At 42.0% G+C, this 17,045-nt stretch overlaps 1 protein-coding gene across 5 annotated transcripts in view; it reads left to right on the forward strand.

The window, feature by feature from the left end:
* The window catches only part of AMOTL1 (angiomotin like 1), a 127,090-nt gene that overhangs the window by 46,282 nt on the left and 63,763 nt on the right, over positions 1–17,045 (forward strand). For all 5 annotated transcript variants that reach the window (XM_074956882.1, XM_074956889.1, XM_074956903.1 and 2 more), the window contains one exon: positions 12,311–12,599. In XM_074956882.1, the coding sequence (XP_074812983.1) occupies positions 12,311–12,599 (289 nt within the window). The remainder of the gene's footprint in view (positions 1–12,310; positions 12,600–17,045) is intronic.

Below are 17,045 nucleotides of genomic sequence, written 5' to 3' on the forward strand. Positions count from 1 at the left end.
CTCTGAGCTCTAAAGTTCTTCAAAAATGAATATTGTATTTAGAAGTTCTTTAGTATCTTAATTCCTATTAATTTCACTTTACGCATAAACCTAAAAGTATCTGAATATATTTATACAATTGAATTATAGTAGAAAAAACATCAATTAGGTATGCAATTCTTCATCATTAATCTAATACCAACCTGTACAGATGTTCCCATTTTAATGTAGGTTATTCGAAGCAGCAAAGCTATAGGTCACCACCATAGGTAGTTAGAGGTGCCGTAAACTTTCTAACACTTACTGTGATTCAGCTTCTAAATTAAAGGACATAATGCTACCTTTGTAAAACCCTATTTGTCAATTGTTTGTAGTTCACAAGTAAGAAAAAAAAATGCTTTGGGCTGAGATTTGGCCTAAAATTTTTTTAGTCCAGGAGTGTTAAAAAAATGAAATAGGGTGTTGGTTCTTTTTAAATGAGAGTGTGAACCCCCCCGCCCCCCCCCAAAAACAAACAAAAAAACAAAACAAAACATAAAGCCACGCTCTGCAAGGTAATGAGTTATCTGCTTATTTCAGGCTGTCCTCATTGGGTGTGAATTTCACTCAAAGAGTGAAATGCTGTCTTGTGCAAAGGGCCCTATGTGCCTCTTATGTTCCACTTAAATCCTCACAAGTAGGCTTATGTGGCACATAGTCCCTTGTGCTGACCTTCTGCACAGGGGTGAGTTTCCCTCAAAGTGCATAACTAGTCATCTTAAAATGTTACCTTTTGTGGACTGACTCCTGAGAGCTAGTGGAAACCAGTTCAGCATCATAGCTCCCACTGAATTCTCATGCTCCTGTCTGAAGGTGGAGTTTGGCCTCGAGTATGCCTTAAAGAATGAGGCTTCCACCATTCCTTAGGGAATTATTCCATAGTCCAATGGACCGCACTGTTAGGACATTTTTCCTGATATGTATAATCTCTGTTTCACCACATGACTCTTAGCAATTCCTCCTTGGTCTCCCTGAACAACATCTCTCCTTCCTCCTCGGATCTGGAGGACTTTAAAAATCCACATATTTGGTGGTGTGTTAATATTTTTCATGTTAAAAGTGGTCTAATTAGATATTTATTGGCCCATAAATCCTTGAAGCTCCTTTGACTTTAACTCCCAATGCAGAGTTCCTCTTCTTTCCTCAGCATTGGTCCATGGTGAAGCTGGAATACGGTCTGAATTTCCAGGCCCAGCTCCTCATTTCTGATCATTTTTTTGAAAGCATAAATCAGAACATGAATATTTCATTATTGTGAATGTCTGAAATAGTGTAGGTAACTTGTTTGCTTGGAAAATGAGGGCTGGTAAAGATGATTGCTCATTCAAATAGTGCAATGGTTGTACAAATTGGTTAAATAAAATCTGATCCTGCCAGGCGGGGATGTCCAGAATCAGGACCTTGCCACTTTATTTGCAAGCATGAGCCTGCACTGGTGGCCTGTCGGCCTTCCCTTAGGCATGTTTAGTCTTGGGAACATTATTTGAATTCCACCAGCTAAACATGTGTTTTGAATACCAGCATTAGCTCTCCAGAGTTTGTATAATTTTTCAGCTGAAAATTATGCTCATAAGAGCCAAGTGAAAATCCCTGTTTATGATAAGAAACAGCTATATGAGAATGGGAAATACAAGATAATGGGGTCACGTTCAGGTTATAGTCTCAGGAAGCGTAACAGGATTCCAGCTGTGATTCATTATGTTAACAAACACTGCAGACACCAAATGGATTAATCTCTGCATAAAAGGGTGATGGCTTGATTTTTATAGCTCATGAAAAATGCTGATTCAATAACCAAGGAGCTTGTTCTGCTGAGTCTCTTTAAATATTCCTTGGGCAAGGCCCTGTGTACTAAGCAGCAGAGCTTACTCCAGCGTATGTGGCAGAGCTTCATTGAATTCTGTGTCAAAATGGGAATGATAGAGTGAGGTTAATTGATTGTGAAATTGTTTGGGCCCAGTTTGTGAACTCCTTATTGCTCATCGGTGAGCAGGAACTCTTACAAGTAGTCCCATTGACTTCAATGAGACTGCTCATTTAAGAATGGCCATACTGGGTCAGACCAATGGTCCATCTAAACCAGTCTTCCAACAGTGGCAAATGCCACATATTTCAGAGGGAATTAATAGAACAGGGCAATTATCAAATGATCCATTGTTCCCTGTTGTCCAGTCCCAGCATCTGGCAGTCAGAGACGTAGGGACACCCAGAGGCTGGGGTTGTGTACCTGACCATCTTGGCTAAGAGCCATTCATGGACCTATCCTCATTAACTTATCTAGTTCTTTTTTGAACCCAGTTATACTTTTGGCCGTCACTACATCCCTTGCTAACAAGTTCTACTGGTTGATGGTGCGTTTTGTGAAGAAATACGTCCTTATGTTTGTTTTAAACCTGCTGTCTATTAATTTCATTGGGTGACCCCTTGTTCTTGTGTTGCGTGAAGGGGTAGATAAATAACACTTCTCTATTCCCTTTCTCCACACCATTCATTTTATAGACCTCTATCGTATCCCCTCTTAGTCATCTCTTTTCTAAGATGAACAGTCCCAGTCTTTTTAACCTCACCTCGTATGGAAACTCTTCCATACCCCTGATCGTTAATTGGTGCCCTTCTCTGTACCTTTTCCAATTCTAATATAACTTTTTTTAAGATGGGGAAACCAGAAGTGCACACAATATTTAAGGTGTGAGCACACCATCGATTTATATAGTGGTATTATGATATTTTCTGTCTTACTATCTGTCCTTTTTCCAATGGTTCCTAACATTCTGTTAGCTTTTTTGACTGATGCTGCAGATGTTTTCTGGTTCTGTCTAGATGATATCTGAGCTTTTCTGGGGTTTATTTTCTGTGTGCATATTCCTACCGGCAATGTTTAACCAGTCACCATCGCTGTCACTGGCGACAATTGCTCAGGAACAGTTTGAACTACTTTATTCTTGTATCTGGATTTGTTACAGTTTATTTGTTTTTACACATGGACTGTGTATGTCATTCTTTCTGGTACTTCTGATACAGCTCCCCTTTGAAATGACAATTTATGGTCTGTTTGGCAACAGGAGAAACGTTCAAAATGAGGATTCAGCCTTTGGCTAATGTGGCACTGATTTGGTAAACGTCACTCTGACTTTGGGCCATTTTATCTTCCATGTCTTTTGCTACAGTCTTCACTGACACAGTGATATCCCACAGCACAGGATTATGTAAGATCAGCCTCTGTCAGCAAATGGCTGGGCATCTCTAACCACACACCAAATAGCTCCTCAAACCATCATCCAGATTTGTTCCAAATTGGCTTGGCTTCTTTAGTTGTGCCACATGCACACTTGTGAGCTTGGCAGGCTGCTGATTCCACTTACGAATCTGGAAATGTTCTGCCAGGATAAAAAGTTTCAGTGCCAAATGCCTTTGTAAAGTGGCTGCAGTCTTTCTATAGCTCATCTCTGTCACTGTGAATGTATGAAATGCTATGTGCACAGAGAACAGGAGTACTTGTGGCACCTTAGAGACTAACAAATTTATTTGAGCATAAGCTTTCGTGGGCTACAGCCCACTTCATCGGATGCATAGAATGGACATACAGTAAGAAGATATTTATACATACAGAGAACATGAAAAGGTGGAAGTACCCATAGGTTTTACTTCCCACAGGTCTCAGAAGGGAATGCTACCTTTTTGTTTTGCTGCACCATAATCATCAACAAACTGCTGTAGTCATTCAATGCATGATTATCAGTCCTCACAGGATTCATCATAGGGAATTGTTTTGTTTCTAGGCCCACAATGATCTTGATTAAAATAAAGCATCAGACAATTGCTCCTCACCCCAATTTGTTCATTGTTTAAAGAGTGTTAGTGTAGGTTAATTATCTAGACATCCCATCCATGTCACTAATTTGTGGCATCAGAAGCTGCAGTGGAGGACAATCATGAACAAACTTGATTAACAGCAAAAAAAAAAAGAAAAAAAAAGTACAGAAAAGCATCCTCTAACTTGTTACATCTAAACTAGGGTTGTCGATTAATCACAGTTAACTCACCTGATTAATTCAAAAAAATTAATCATGATTAAAAAAATTAATCGCGATTAATCTCAGTTTTAATTGCACTGTTAAACAATAGAATACCAATTGAAATTTATTAAATACTTCCATGATAAAGAGTTTTCACTACAGTACTTGTATGAGGTGAATTGAAAAATACTATTTCTTTTGTTTATCATTTTACAGTGCGAATTTTGTAATAAAAATAATAGTATAAAGTGAGCACTGTACACTTTGTTGCAGTTTAAATCAATGCAACTTACAAATATAGAATTTTTTGTTGTTGTTACATATCTGTACTCAAAACAATGTAAAACTTTAGTGCGTACAGTCCACCCAGTCCTACTTGTTCAGCCAATTGCTCAGACAAACAAGTTTGTTTACATTTACGGGAGATAATGCTGCCCACTTCTTATTTACAGTGTCACCTGAAAATGAAAACAGGCGTTCGCATGGCACTTTTGTAGCCAGCATTGCAAGGTATTTATGTGCCAGATACACTAAACATTCGTAGGCCCCTTCATGCTTCGGCCACCATTCCAGAGGACATGCTTCCATGCTGATGACGCTTATAAAAAAAAGAATGTGTTAATTAAATTTGTGACTCAACTCTTTGTGGGAGAGTTGAAGGTCTCCTGCTCTGTTATACGTGCATTCTGACATATATTTCATGTTATAGCAGTCTTGGATGATGCCCCAGCACATAGTATTCGTTTTAAGAACACTTTCACTGCAGATTTGACAAAACGCAAAGAAGTTGCCAGTATGAAATTTCTAAAGATAGCTATAGCACTCTACTGAAGGTTTAGGAATCTGAAGTGCCTTCCAAAATCTGAGAGGGATGAGGTGTGGAGCATGCTGTCAGACGTCTTAAAAGAGCAACACTCTGATGCGAAAACTACGGAACCTGAACCACCACCCCCCCCCCCCCCCCAAAAAAAAAATCAACCTTCTGCTGGTGGCATCTGACTCAGATGATGGAAAAAAAAACATGTTTCCATCCGCACTGCTTTGGATCGTTATCGAGCAGAACCTGTCATCAGCATGGACGCATGTCTTCTGGAATGGTGGTTGAAGCATGAAGGGGCATATGAATCTTTAGTGCATCTGGCACGTAAATATCTTGTGATGCCGGCTACAACAGTGCCATGTGAACGCCTGTTGTCACTTTCAGGTGACATTGTAAACAAGAAGCGGGCAGCATTATCCCCTGCAAATGTAAATAAACTTGTTTCTATGAGTGATTGGCTGAACAAGAAATAGGACTGAGTGGACTTGTAAGTTTTACATTTGTTTTATTTTTGAATGTAGTTATTTTTTGTACATAATTCTACATTTGTAAGTTCAACTTTCATGCTAAAGAGATTGCTCTACAGTACTTATATTAGATGAATTGAAAAATACTATTTCTTTTGTTTTTTACAGTGCAAATATTTGTAATAAAAATAAATATAAAATGAGCACTGTATACTTTGTATTCTGTGTTGTAATTGAAATCAAGATATTTGAAAATGTAGAAAACATCCAAAAATATTTAAATAAATAGTATTCTGTTATTAACAGCGTGATTAATTTTTTTAATCCTTTGACAGCTCTAGTATTTATTTCATTTAAAATATCCATATCCAGATAAGATCCTGGGGCTCTGTAGCAGACCCCAACCATTATCCAAGTGGAGCTTCTGTTACCTTTCTTCCCCAATTGATTTTGACCCAGATTCCATTTTATCCATTCCATCACTTCCAGTTTCTTTACAGTCTACCTCATCATTAATATACAATGCTGCTCCATCACCTTTACCTTTATTTCTGTCTTTCCTGAACAGCACATACCCTTCAATACCTGTAGTCCAGTCATGATGACTATTCCACCATGTTTCCAGTATCTCTATAATATCTGGTTTCACTTTCTGCACCAATAGTTCTAGTTCTTCTGTTTTGTTACTCAGGCGCCTTGCAATGGTGTACGGACATCTTAGTTGTTGCTGCTTGGCTTCAGTCAGATTTCTCGCCCGATTAGGTACAGTCATTTTACTGCCAGTATCACATACCTGTTATTGGCAGTGGTATTGGCACATCTTTCCTCTTGATGTCCACTTTCCTACCCTCTGTTGTTCCTTTCTCCATTACTGTATCCTCTTTCACGTGATTTTCCTTCTGCTCAAATATTGGAATCAAACATTGAGATTATATGAGCACCTCCCAACTGTCTCTCATGAATTCGTAGTTTAAAGCTCTTCAGCGGTGCCAACCTCCGTCCCAGAAGTCTGTTTCCCTCCCTGCTCAGGTTGAATCCATCCCATGAGAACAGTCCTCTGTTGGTGAATGCCTCCCAGTGGTCTACCACCTCAAAGCCCTCTTCACAGCACTGATGTGCAAGTCATCTGTCGATCATCATAATCTTGCCTGGTCTCTGCTCTCCTCCTCCAGGTATAGGTAGAATCCCACTGAAGATCACGTATCAGAGGGGTAGCCGTGTTCGTCTGTATCCACAAAAACAACGAGGAGTCCGGTGGCACCTTAAAGACTAACAGATTTATTTGGGCAAAAGCTTATGCCCAAATAAATCTGTTAGTCTTTAAGGTGCCACCGAACTCCTCATTGTTTTTACTGAAGATCACCTGAGCTTTCATTTCTTTAAGCGTCTTCCTTGGCCTGGTGTAGTCTTCCTTGATGCACACTAATGAGAATCTAGCAGTATTCTTTGTCCCCATGTGAAGAATAATCAGTGGATTCTTGCCTGCTCCCATTAGGATTCTGTTCAGCCTTAGGTCCACATTCCATATATTAGCTCCGGGCAGACAGCACACCCTTCTATTCTCCAGATCAGCTCTGGTGACAGGCCTTTCTGTTCTTCTTAGTAGGAAGTCCCCAGTTACATAGACCTGCCTCTTCCTGGTGTTTGGGAAGGCTCAGCCTCCCCCAGCCTATGATAACGACCACCCATGCCTCTTCCCCTCTTCCTGTAGGACTAGCCACTCTTCTCTTCTTCCTTGCTCTTCCATCTTCTATTATTGCTTCTCCCTTTCATTTTCCAACAGCCTATTCCTCAGCTCTATTTCTCCTTCGCTAGCCGGTCTTTTCTTCTGCCATGTTCTCATAGTCACACGCTTCCACTGGCCACTTTTTTCATCCACAGTTCTCTGATCTGCAAGTCTTGAGGTTTCCCTTTAGCCTTCTCTCTCTGTCATCTGCTCAAATCCCCTTAGAAACTCAACCATAGTTTGCATCTCCAAACCTCTGGCCTTCTCTTCCTTTGGGTCTATCAGGCGGCACTTCATACGAACGAAGCACCTTTCAAGTACCCTCTCCAGAAGATTGTACATCCTGCAGCTTCCACATCTAGTCACCTTCATTCTGTGGGTCACTACCACTGCTGCTTCTGTAGCTGTCATAGCCTTCCCTCCTAAATGCCTGTCAAAAAGGAAAAACAAACAAACAAACTATAAAACTATCCTGACAACACTAGAAAAGTGCAATCACTAGGGAAACAGTTATAATGGAAAAAAGTGAGAGCAAAGCTGGTTGAAAAATGATTTCAAAATTACGAAGTGTTCCAAGTGGACCTATTTTTCATAATCTTTTAAACTGAAAAATTAATCAAATTTTTATCAAAATCATTACTGAAATTTTTCATTCCCAAAAGCAGTGTTTTATTACTTTGTGCAAAATTTTTCATTTACCAAAAAACCAGGTTTTCAGTAAAAAAAAAAAATGCCACTGAGTTCTAAAACAATTTTGACAAAAGCGTTTTAAAAAATTGATAAAAACATCACTGGAAATTTTGCAAAATTTCGGAAAATGCCTATAATTTTGATAATTTTTCTTGAAGAGTCATTTTAAAAAATAGGCAATTTTGTGATGAAAAACCTTTTACACAGGAAATTTCAGCCAGCTCTAATACAGAGTAAAACCATCATCTAAAAGAATAAAGGAAAATCATTGGCATTTATGTGCCCTGTTAGTCCAAGGGAGCTCAACTCTGTTGACTCTCTGGACAGAGGGCAAGCTTGGTTCATTTATTTATTCATTCAGGCATTAACTTGAGGGGTTGGATATGAACTGTATTTAACCTCATCAGGGAATCTTATTTTTTCTAACTGCCAGTTTGCTTTTTGGATTGTTGTGTTATATGTATTGTACATGCATCCAGAGGTTTAACAGTGGGTTCAGTTTAAAAAAACTTCAAAGGAAATCTGGGATAAATGGGACTTGTAAACAGTAAAGAACAAACTGTTCATCAGTAATTCATTATGTTTACCAGCCACACATCAAAAGAAGCGACATGAATTGTACAAGTTCAAGATGAAAAATAGTTATGAGAACATCCAATACACTCTGGCCTGTGCAGAATCTATGGCCTGATTCTGCTCTCACATGGATGTAAATCAGGAGTAACTTGGGGTGAATAACTTGAAAATCAGGAATGACTGAATTAACTGGGCCTGCTTCTTCCCTCACTTCTCAATGTAAATCTAGACTGGCTGAAGCCTACGGAAAAGTGCAAAACGAATACGAGGTTAGAAATCCCCAATCAGGACAATCAGGGCTTAACCAGTATAGTTAAAGTAGGTACAGCTCACCTAGTTTGGATACAGGTATATCAGTATATAGGTGCTTTATACAAGTGTAGCTATTCCTGTACAGGAAGGGGAATTAACTATACTGGTATAAGTCTCCTTTATGCTAGTATAACGGTGTCTACATTAGGCTTTTACCAGGATAACTATTTGGGTAAAATAAACACTAATTGAAATAATTATATTGATAAAACTATTAAGTGTTAGAATAGGCCTCACATAAACTAGTAATGTTCCATTTACTAGGTTGCATTTGGAAATATCTGACATGCTCATAATTGTATGTGACATTTCATTGCTCAACCCAGTTTATAATATTGGTCATACTATTTTTATATCGTTAACTTTTGAAACAAAAAGAAATTTCAGTTCCCTGATGAGGACAGGATACTGGCGGTTTCATATGAGGTTTTACAAAGTCGAGTGTGATGAAGAAAAGGGCAGTAACAAAATGGCCTCAGTATATCTCAGGGGCGATACAGTCTAACATCTGACGGCCACACCGTTCAGTTCACAATAAAAAACTGGTTGACCAGGTATAGGTCCAACCTCAAACACTATTGCAAAGGAATGAATAAATGGGGCCCTTGAAAGGCCTCCCCCACAGCACGTGTGTCCGCATGCACAGTCCTTTCCTCTCTCTGATTTTGGTGGTGATAAGGAGACAGATGTGGCAGAGCAGCATAACATTCCAAGCAGTATCACCTGTGATACTGACCCTTCCACATAAGGGAGCACTGCGCAGCCTAAGCAAGATTCATCATGTTACTTCCCATTATAATCAATACTGAGAACAGTGTTGCTGTAACTTCCCATCCCTTATGACATCATCACTGGTATAGCCGTGTAGGAGAATTCCCAGTTCCAGACAGCGTTCCATTCAGTTAACAGTGGCTTTGCGTGTGATAGCTTCCCTTATTTCTTTTCCCCTTGATGCTCTGTGACCTCGCTTTAGCATCAAACATTATATGGCATAGGTGGGATGTGGCATGTAGTGTGAGAAGGCCAGGAGGAGGGGGGTTCTGCCAGCAACATTGAAGTGAAACTATATGGCTATTGAAGCGAAACATAGTATAACAATTGCAGCAGATCTGTCTCCTGATGTATTTGGTTCAAGCTCTTTCCGGGCACTCACCTGCTTTCTTGTGCCAACTTAATCATTAGTGAATTAGCAAATAAGTTTTAAAAAATTCACTAATGCGATGATGTACTCAGCACACAAAGTAGCCTCATGAGCATTTACTGGTTAAGTCTGCCCTGCTGCCCATTCCCATCCCGCCTGTGTAATGGCACCTTTGCTGCTTCAGGGCATTTCCTATTTCAACGAGGTTCTGTCCATGAAGGCATAAGCTAAGATACCTGTGAATTGCCAATAGGCCACCTGCCTAGCCATTGTTATTAGGCTGTGGTGAGCTCTTTAGTACTTGGACCTTTGCTTTTAGGCAGGATTTTCAAAAGCATTCAGTGTTGGTCTAACTCTGCACCCATGGAAGTCAATGGGATGTTGATTCCAGTGGGAACAGAATTAGCCAATGCTAAGTGCTTTTGAAAATCTCATCTTTCCCTCCTTGTGAAGCACCATACACTGTGAAAACAACATTGATCACATGTGTTGTGTATTTAGCAAAAAATATGGTGTATACATAATAGTATTAATAGATTTTAAGGCCAAAAGGGATAATCATGACCTCCTGCATAACACAGGATGCAGAAATTCACCCAGTGATTCCTGCGTCAACTCCAATAACTTGTAGTTATCTGAGAACTTATCTTTCAGGAAAAGTAGCCTTGATACGGCTGCAGATGATGGAGAATGGGTAATTGGAGAGGAATGTTGATCCAGTGGTTAGGATGCTAACCTGGGACTTTGGAAACCCAGATTTGATTCCTTGTTCCATCACAGACTTCCTGTGTGACATTGGGCAAGTCACTTAGCCTCTCTGTGTGTCAGTTCCCTATCTGTAAAATGGGGATAATAGCACTTCTTTATCACACGGTTTGTGGTGAGGATAAATACACTAAAGATTGTGAGGCAGTCAGATACTATGGAGATGGGGACATAAAAGTAGCTAAGATAGAATTACCCTCACTGTATGGAGGGCTGGTTAGGGGAGGGGGGAATGGCCCCCCGCCCCCATCTGCCCCCCTCACTTCTCTCCCCCCTGACGCCCCCCCTCCCGCCCCTGGACCTCTTCCCCATCCAACCACCCCTTCTTCCTGACTGCCCCCGGAACTTCTGTCCCTGATTCCCCCCCACCGCCCCATCTCCTTCCTGACTCCCCTCCCACCCCCCGGGACACCTGCCCCATCCAGCCACTCCTTCTCCCTGTACCCTGACTGCTCCCGGAACCTCTGCCCCTGACTGCCCCCCCCCATCCAACGCCCCCCCCTCCTGACTGCCCCCCAGGACTCCTGCCCCCATTCAACCCCCCTGTTCCCCGCCTTATGACGATCCCGACCCTATCCACACCCCCACTCCCTGACCACCCCCCGAACTCCCCTGCCCTCTATCTAACCCCCCTGCTCCCTGCCCTCTTACCGCACTGCCTGGAGCACCGGTGGCTGGCAGCGCTACAGCTGCGCTGCCTGGCTGGAGCCAACTATGCACCGTGCAGCACAGAGCACCGGGTCAGGGCGGGCTCTGCAGCTGCGCTGCCCCAGGAGCTTGCAGCCCCGCCGCCCAGAGCATTGCGCTGGCGGCGCAGGGAGCTGAGGCTGCGGGGGAAGGGGAACAGCGGGGGAGGGGACGGGGGCGAGCCTCCAGGGCCAGGAGCTCAGGGGCTGGGCAGGAGGGTCCCGTGGGCTGGACGTGGCCCGCGGGCAGTAGTTTGCCCACCTCTGATCTAAACCATGATCAAGTCATCTCTTTGTTTTCAGTAAGATCAATAGATAGATTAATGCATCTGAATATAACTCACCTATTCATACAATCATTATGAGGATCTTTTGTAAAATGACTTTGATGATTTGAAATAATTGATCAGGGTTGTCCAGCCAGCCGTTTTGCAGCAGTCTGTCCTTTGCTAGGCTAAAGCTATTCAGGAACATCACATTGCTCGCTTCACTTCCTCCCATCTTCTGATTCAGCCTATCAGAATTCTACTCACTGACTCCAGGCAGGTAATGGTTGAAGGATGAGGAATATATTGTTAGCATCCATCAGCCAGTACTCCTGAATTAGCATCCATCAGCCAGTACTCCTGAATTTTGTTGGTGTCTGAAGTCTGTGACACTAGTTGTGCAAAAGCAGGTTTCGGAGTAGCAGCCGTGTTAGTCTGTATGCATCCAATGAAGTGAGCTGTAGCTCACGAAAGCTTATGCTCAAATAAATTGGTTAGTCTCTAAGGTGCCACTAGTACTCCTTTTCTTTAAGCAAAAGCAGGATACCCAGTGCTTTCGGATAAATGCCTTTTTATCATTTTAGAGATCCAGATAAATATATAAATCATTGTCAATCACGTGTGAGTAGATGCTTTACCTGGAGTACTGTTGTGATTTATATTATGGTAATACTTATAAATCAGGGTCCCATTGCTAGGTGCTGAACAAACTTGTAGTAAAAAGATATGCCTTATCCCAAAGCCCCTACAATCTAGATGGCTGGTATATTTTCAGGGCAGTTTTTCTGGGCTGATATAATTCTTTTCCCGTATTTGCTTTTATTTAGCCGACAATGTCAACCTGCTTTTCCATCGGTGCCGGTACAGCAGCACAGTCCAATGTCCTCCCAGGCCTCCTCCATTACTGGCCCACTGCACTCAGCAACCTTGCCACAGCTCCCATCAGCTGTAACTGCCCAGCCTTCACCTGCGACTGCACCAAGCCAGCAGCTCACGCCTGATGCATATGCCATTGTGGAGCGAGCGCAGCAAATGGTGGAGATGCTGTCGGAGGAGAATCATGTTCTGCGGCAGGAGCTGGAGGGATACTACGAGAAAGCAGACAAACTTCAGAAGGTACGTGGAATGTTCTCACAGGGTATAAAAGAGGCAAGCACCCATTATAGTGTGTCTAAAGTGTGTCTATTACCCTCCTGGGCACGGGCAGTGATCTAAGTAATCCTTCCTAACATGAGGCACTCAAACTGCCTGACACAGCCTGTGGTTCCTATTGTTGCCATGTGGGCCCTCTGTAAGTCCTTGCCAGTCATTGGATGGACTGTGATTCCAATACAGTAGGCTGTGCAGACTCCTTTGCCATGAAGATGTTACTCAGAAGGCGTGCTGTTTTTTCTTTTCTTGGGAGCATCTACTTCTTCAACTTTTTTATGCCTGCCTTAGGGAAACTTCCTTCAGTAGGCTCCTTTCTGGAGTGCAGCGTCTGAATACATGGCATTTTCAAGCTAGCACCTTTGTAGAGGTGTAGCGTAATCAGAAACATTTTGTACATACCTGAATATGTTTAGTGATCAAAACAAAATCTGTCCTGGTTGGTCTTGCTCATTTTAATAGATTTGCATTAGTCCTTCTTTTATCATAAGAAACAAACACACCAGTACTGTGGGTTGACTGATGTTTGGGACTTTGATAATAAATCTTTTCTGAGGAGTTGTTTTTAAATTTAATAATAAAAAAAAGCAACACTTCAGAGCCCAGTTTTAAAACATGGGCACCAAAAGTTAGGTGCCTAAATCCATTTTTAAGGCCTCTACATAGGTGACCTGATTTTCAGAGTTGCTTCCTTTGACCTCATTACATACCCAATCTAATGGGACCCACACTGTGTAAAATAATTATTTAAAGATTCTGTTCATATTTCCGTCACTGTGCCTATTTGTCTAGCTAACTGTCTAAAGCAACAAAAGAAGAAAATGGAGAAAAAGAAAATCGAGCAAGAAGATGATACTTAAAAAAAGAGACCTACTGCCAAAGAGTGGGCACTGCTGTCTGTCTCCTGTCCAAGCTAACAGTGGATTGCTTAACTCAGTGCTAGAACTCTTAGGGTCTGTTTTTAGAAAGTGGAGTCTGTACATGTTAGGGCATAAACAATGATGTACCTACCTTGTGTTCAAGCCCAGGATCGCCTATGGGTTGCCGTGACTTCACTGCTGTTTTAACCTGAGTATTCTAATGTGGATTAGCAAACCCAAGTTAAGAACACACCTTTTTTTGCAGTATAGACATACCCTAAGTATAGGAAATACTGCAAATATAATCGTAACGTTACCTACGTGCAAAGGAAAATGCTGTGAAGATTTTATACCACTGCACAATCAACAGGACTTTTGTATATCCACTTTGAGCTTCATGGGCCAGATTTTTAGAGAGTTGAGGCCAGAGGTCCAACCCCATACTGAATTTTGTGTAAAGAGTTGTAAAGGTTTTAATGGTGTCCTCTGTATGGCCTTCCTGGACAAAAAATATTCTTTGAATAGGTTGGATTCCAGATGTTGGTTTTACAAAGGCTGCTTTCTTTTATAAAATATATTTGAGTGTGATGCACAAAAAATGTATTAATTGAAGAGTCTTACCACTTTACACTGGTTAGTAATTGCATTCTATTTCTCTTTTTGGTGCTCTGGAAGTTTGTGGCATTAGGCCTTGACACAGGAAAGCACATGCTTAAGTCCCATGGAACTAATTACGTGCTTAAATTTAAACACATGTATAAGTGCTTTCCTGAATAGGGACGCTTCCCTGAATCAAGGCCTTTATTGGTCAGTCATTTAAAAGGGCTCCATTTTCTTACCTGCTTTGATGTGATGGACGTCCGAGAGTGCTAAAGGAGTTGGCGGATGTGATTGCAGAGCCATTGGCCATTATCTTTGAAAATTCATGGCGATCAGGGGAGATCCCGGACGACTGGAAAATGGCTAATGTAGTTCCCATCTTTAAAAAAAGGGAAGAAGGAGGATCCGGAGAACTACAGGCCAGTCAGCCTCACCTCAGTCCCTGGAAAAATCATGGAGCAGGTCCTCAAGGAATCAATTCTGAAGCACTTAGAGGAGAGGAAAGTGATCAGGAACAGTCAGCATGGATTCACCAAGGGCAAGTCATGCCTGACTAATCTAATTGCCTTCTATGATGAGATAACTGGCTCTGTGGATGAGGGGAAAGCAGTGGATGTGTTATTCCTTGACTTGAGCAAAGCTTTTGACATGGTCTCCCACAGTATTCTTGCCAGCAAGTTAAAGAAGTATGGGCTGGATGAATGGACTATAAGGTGGATAGAAAGCTGGCTAGATTGCTGGGCTCAATAGGTAGTGATCAATGGCTCCATGTCTAGTTGGCAGCCGGTATCAAGCTGAGTGCCCCAAGGGTCGGTCCTGGGGCCGGTTTTGTTCAATATCTTCGTTAATGATGAGGATGATGTGGATTGCACCCTCAGCAAGTTTGCAGATGACACTAAACTGGGAGGAGAGGTAGATACACTGGAGGGTAGGGATAGGATACAGAGGGACCTAGACAAATCAGAGGATTGGGCTAAAAGAAGTCTGATGAGGTTCAACAAGGACAAGTGCAGAGTCCTGCACTTAGGATGGAAGAATCCCATGCACCGCTACAGACAAGGGACTGAATGGTTAGGCAGCAATTCTGCAGAAAAGGACCTGGGGTTACAGTGGATCAGAAGCTGGATATGAGTCAACAGTGTGCCCTTGTTGCCAAGAAGGCCAGTGGCATTTTGGGATGTATAAGTAGGGGCATTGCCAGCAGATGGAGGGACGTGATCATTCCCCTCTATTCGACATTCGTGAGGCCGCATCTGGAGTACTGTGTCCAGTTTTGGGCCCCAAACTACAAGAAGGATGTGGAAAAATTGGAAAGTGTCCAACGGAGGGCAACAAAAATGATTAGGGGACTGGAACACATGACTTATGAGGAGAGGCTGAGGGAACTGGGATTGTTTAGTTTGCAGAAGAGAAGAATGAGGGGGGATTTGATAGCTGCTTTCAACTACCTGAAAGGGGGTTCCAAAGAGGATGGATCGAGACTGTTCTCAGTGGTAGCAGATGACAGAACAAGGAGTAATGGTCTCAAGTTGCGGTGGGGGAGGTTTAGGTTGGATATTAGGAAAAACTTTTTCACTAGGTGGGTGGTGAAGCACTGGAATGCGTTACCTAGGGAGGTGGTGGAATCTCCTTCCTTTGAAGTTTTTAAGGTCAGGCTTGATAAAGCCCTGGCTGGGATGATTTAGTTGGGGATTGGTCCTGCTTTGAGCTGGGGGTTGGACTAGATGACCTCCTGAGGTCCCTTCCCACCCTGATATTCTGTGATTCTATGACAGACAAAGAAGGGTCAAGTCCTTCTCTCTGAGGCTCCTGAGGTTCCTGTTGGACTTTAGTGGGAATTGTGAGTGTTCAGAACCTCTAAAAATAAAGCCACTCATTTGGGTGCCTACCTTAGGCACCTAAATCTGAATTTTTTTGCCTTAACTTCTATGTCTTTGTTTCCTCACCTGTCAAATAATAATTATGTTTACCGGTTTCACCTCAGCGTTGTGTGATTAGTTAAATAATGCATTTGGGACTTGGAAATTGCTCAGTGTTATTGAAAAAAGGCTGTATGTAATTTTTTCTAAGCAAAATGTGTCACTGCGAAATAATTATAATCATAATTAATAATAACAATATCTAGCTTTGATCATACTTTTCATCGGTTGATCTCAAAGCTCTTCACAATCCTCCGTGTATTTGTCCTCACAAGACCCCTGCGAGGTAGGGATGTGTCATTATCCCCATTCTACAGATGGGGAACTGAAGCACAGAGAGGCTAAGTGGCTTGCCCAAGGTCACACTGGAAGTCTGTGGTGGAGCAGGGAAAAAATGTTTGCAATACGAGGGACAGTCTTTCCTCCACTGACATTCAGAACAGAACAGAATAAAAATACTGGGGACTGTGAAAAGCAGACTGTGTTCCTGATGTGTATAGCACAGCTCGTAGTTTGTATGAACAGATTGTCCCTAAGTTCTGTCAAATTCTAGACCATGTTTGAATAGACATTTTGCAATGAGTTACAAGGTGGTGATTAATCCTGGCATTGTTTGAAACATTGTCTCATTCTGACATCTAAAAGAGCTGTTATCTTTTTGATATTTCATTTTTAGCTCACTTGTTCATTGCTTTCTTTTTTTCTTTCTTTCTTTGTTGTTGTTGATACTACCTCTTTGAAGCTTAATGATCAGGTTGGCATGGTTTCAACCAATGTCTCATCATGTAGGTTGTTTGAGTGGGTTGGCATCAGAAGCCATCTGGGGATAGAAAGGATTGGGGATGGGGTGGGAGTTGAAAAGGAAATTGCAGAGCTGCTGAGAAACATGAGAATGATTTACTGGTGTTCCCCTTGTCCCCCTTTATCACTTTAAACAAAAGTAGCTTTGATGGTAGCTCTCCTTTTATCCTGCAGCAAGCCTGCCTCTGGTCGTAGCTGCTGGACCATGTGGAGGGACTTGCGTGGTGGAGTGT

This window comes from Natator depressus, chromosome 1 (assembly GCF_965152275.1).
Source record: "Natator depressus isolate rNatDep1 chromosome 1, rNatDep2.hap1, whole genome shotgun sequence".
Lineage (NCBI taxonomy): Eukaryota > Metazoa > Chordata > Testudines > Cheloniidae > Natator > Natator depressus.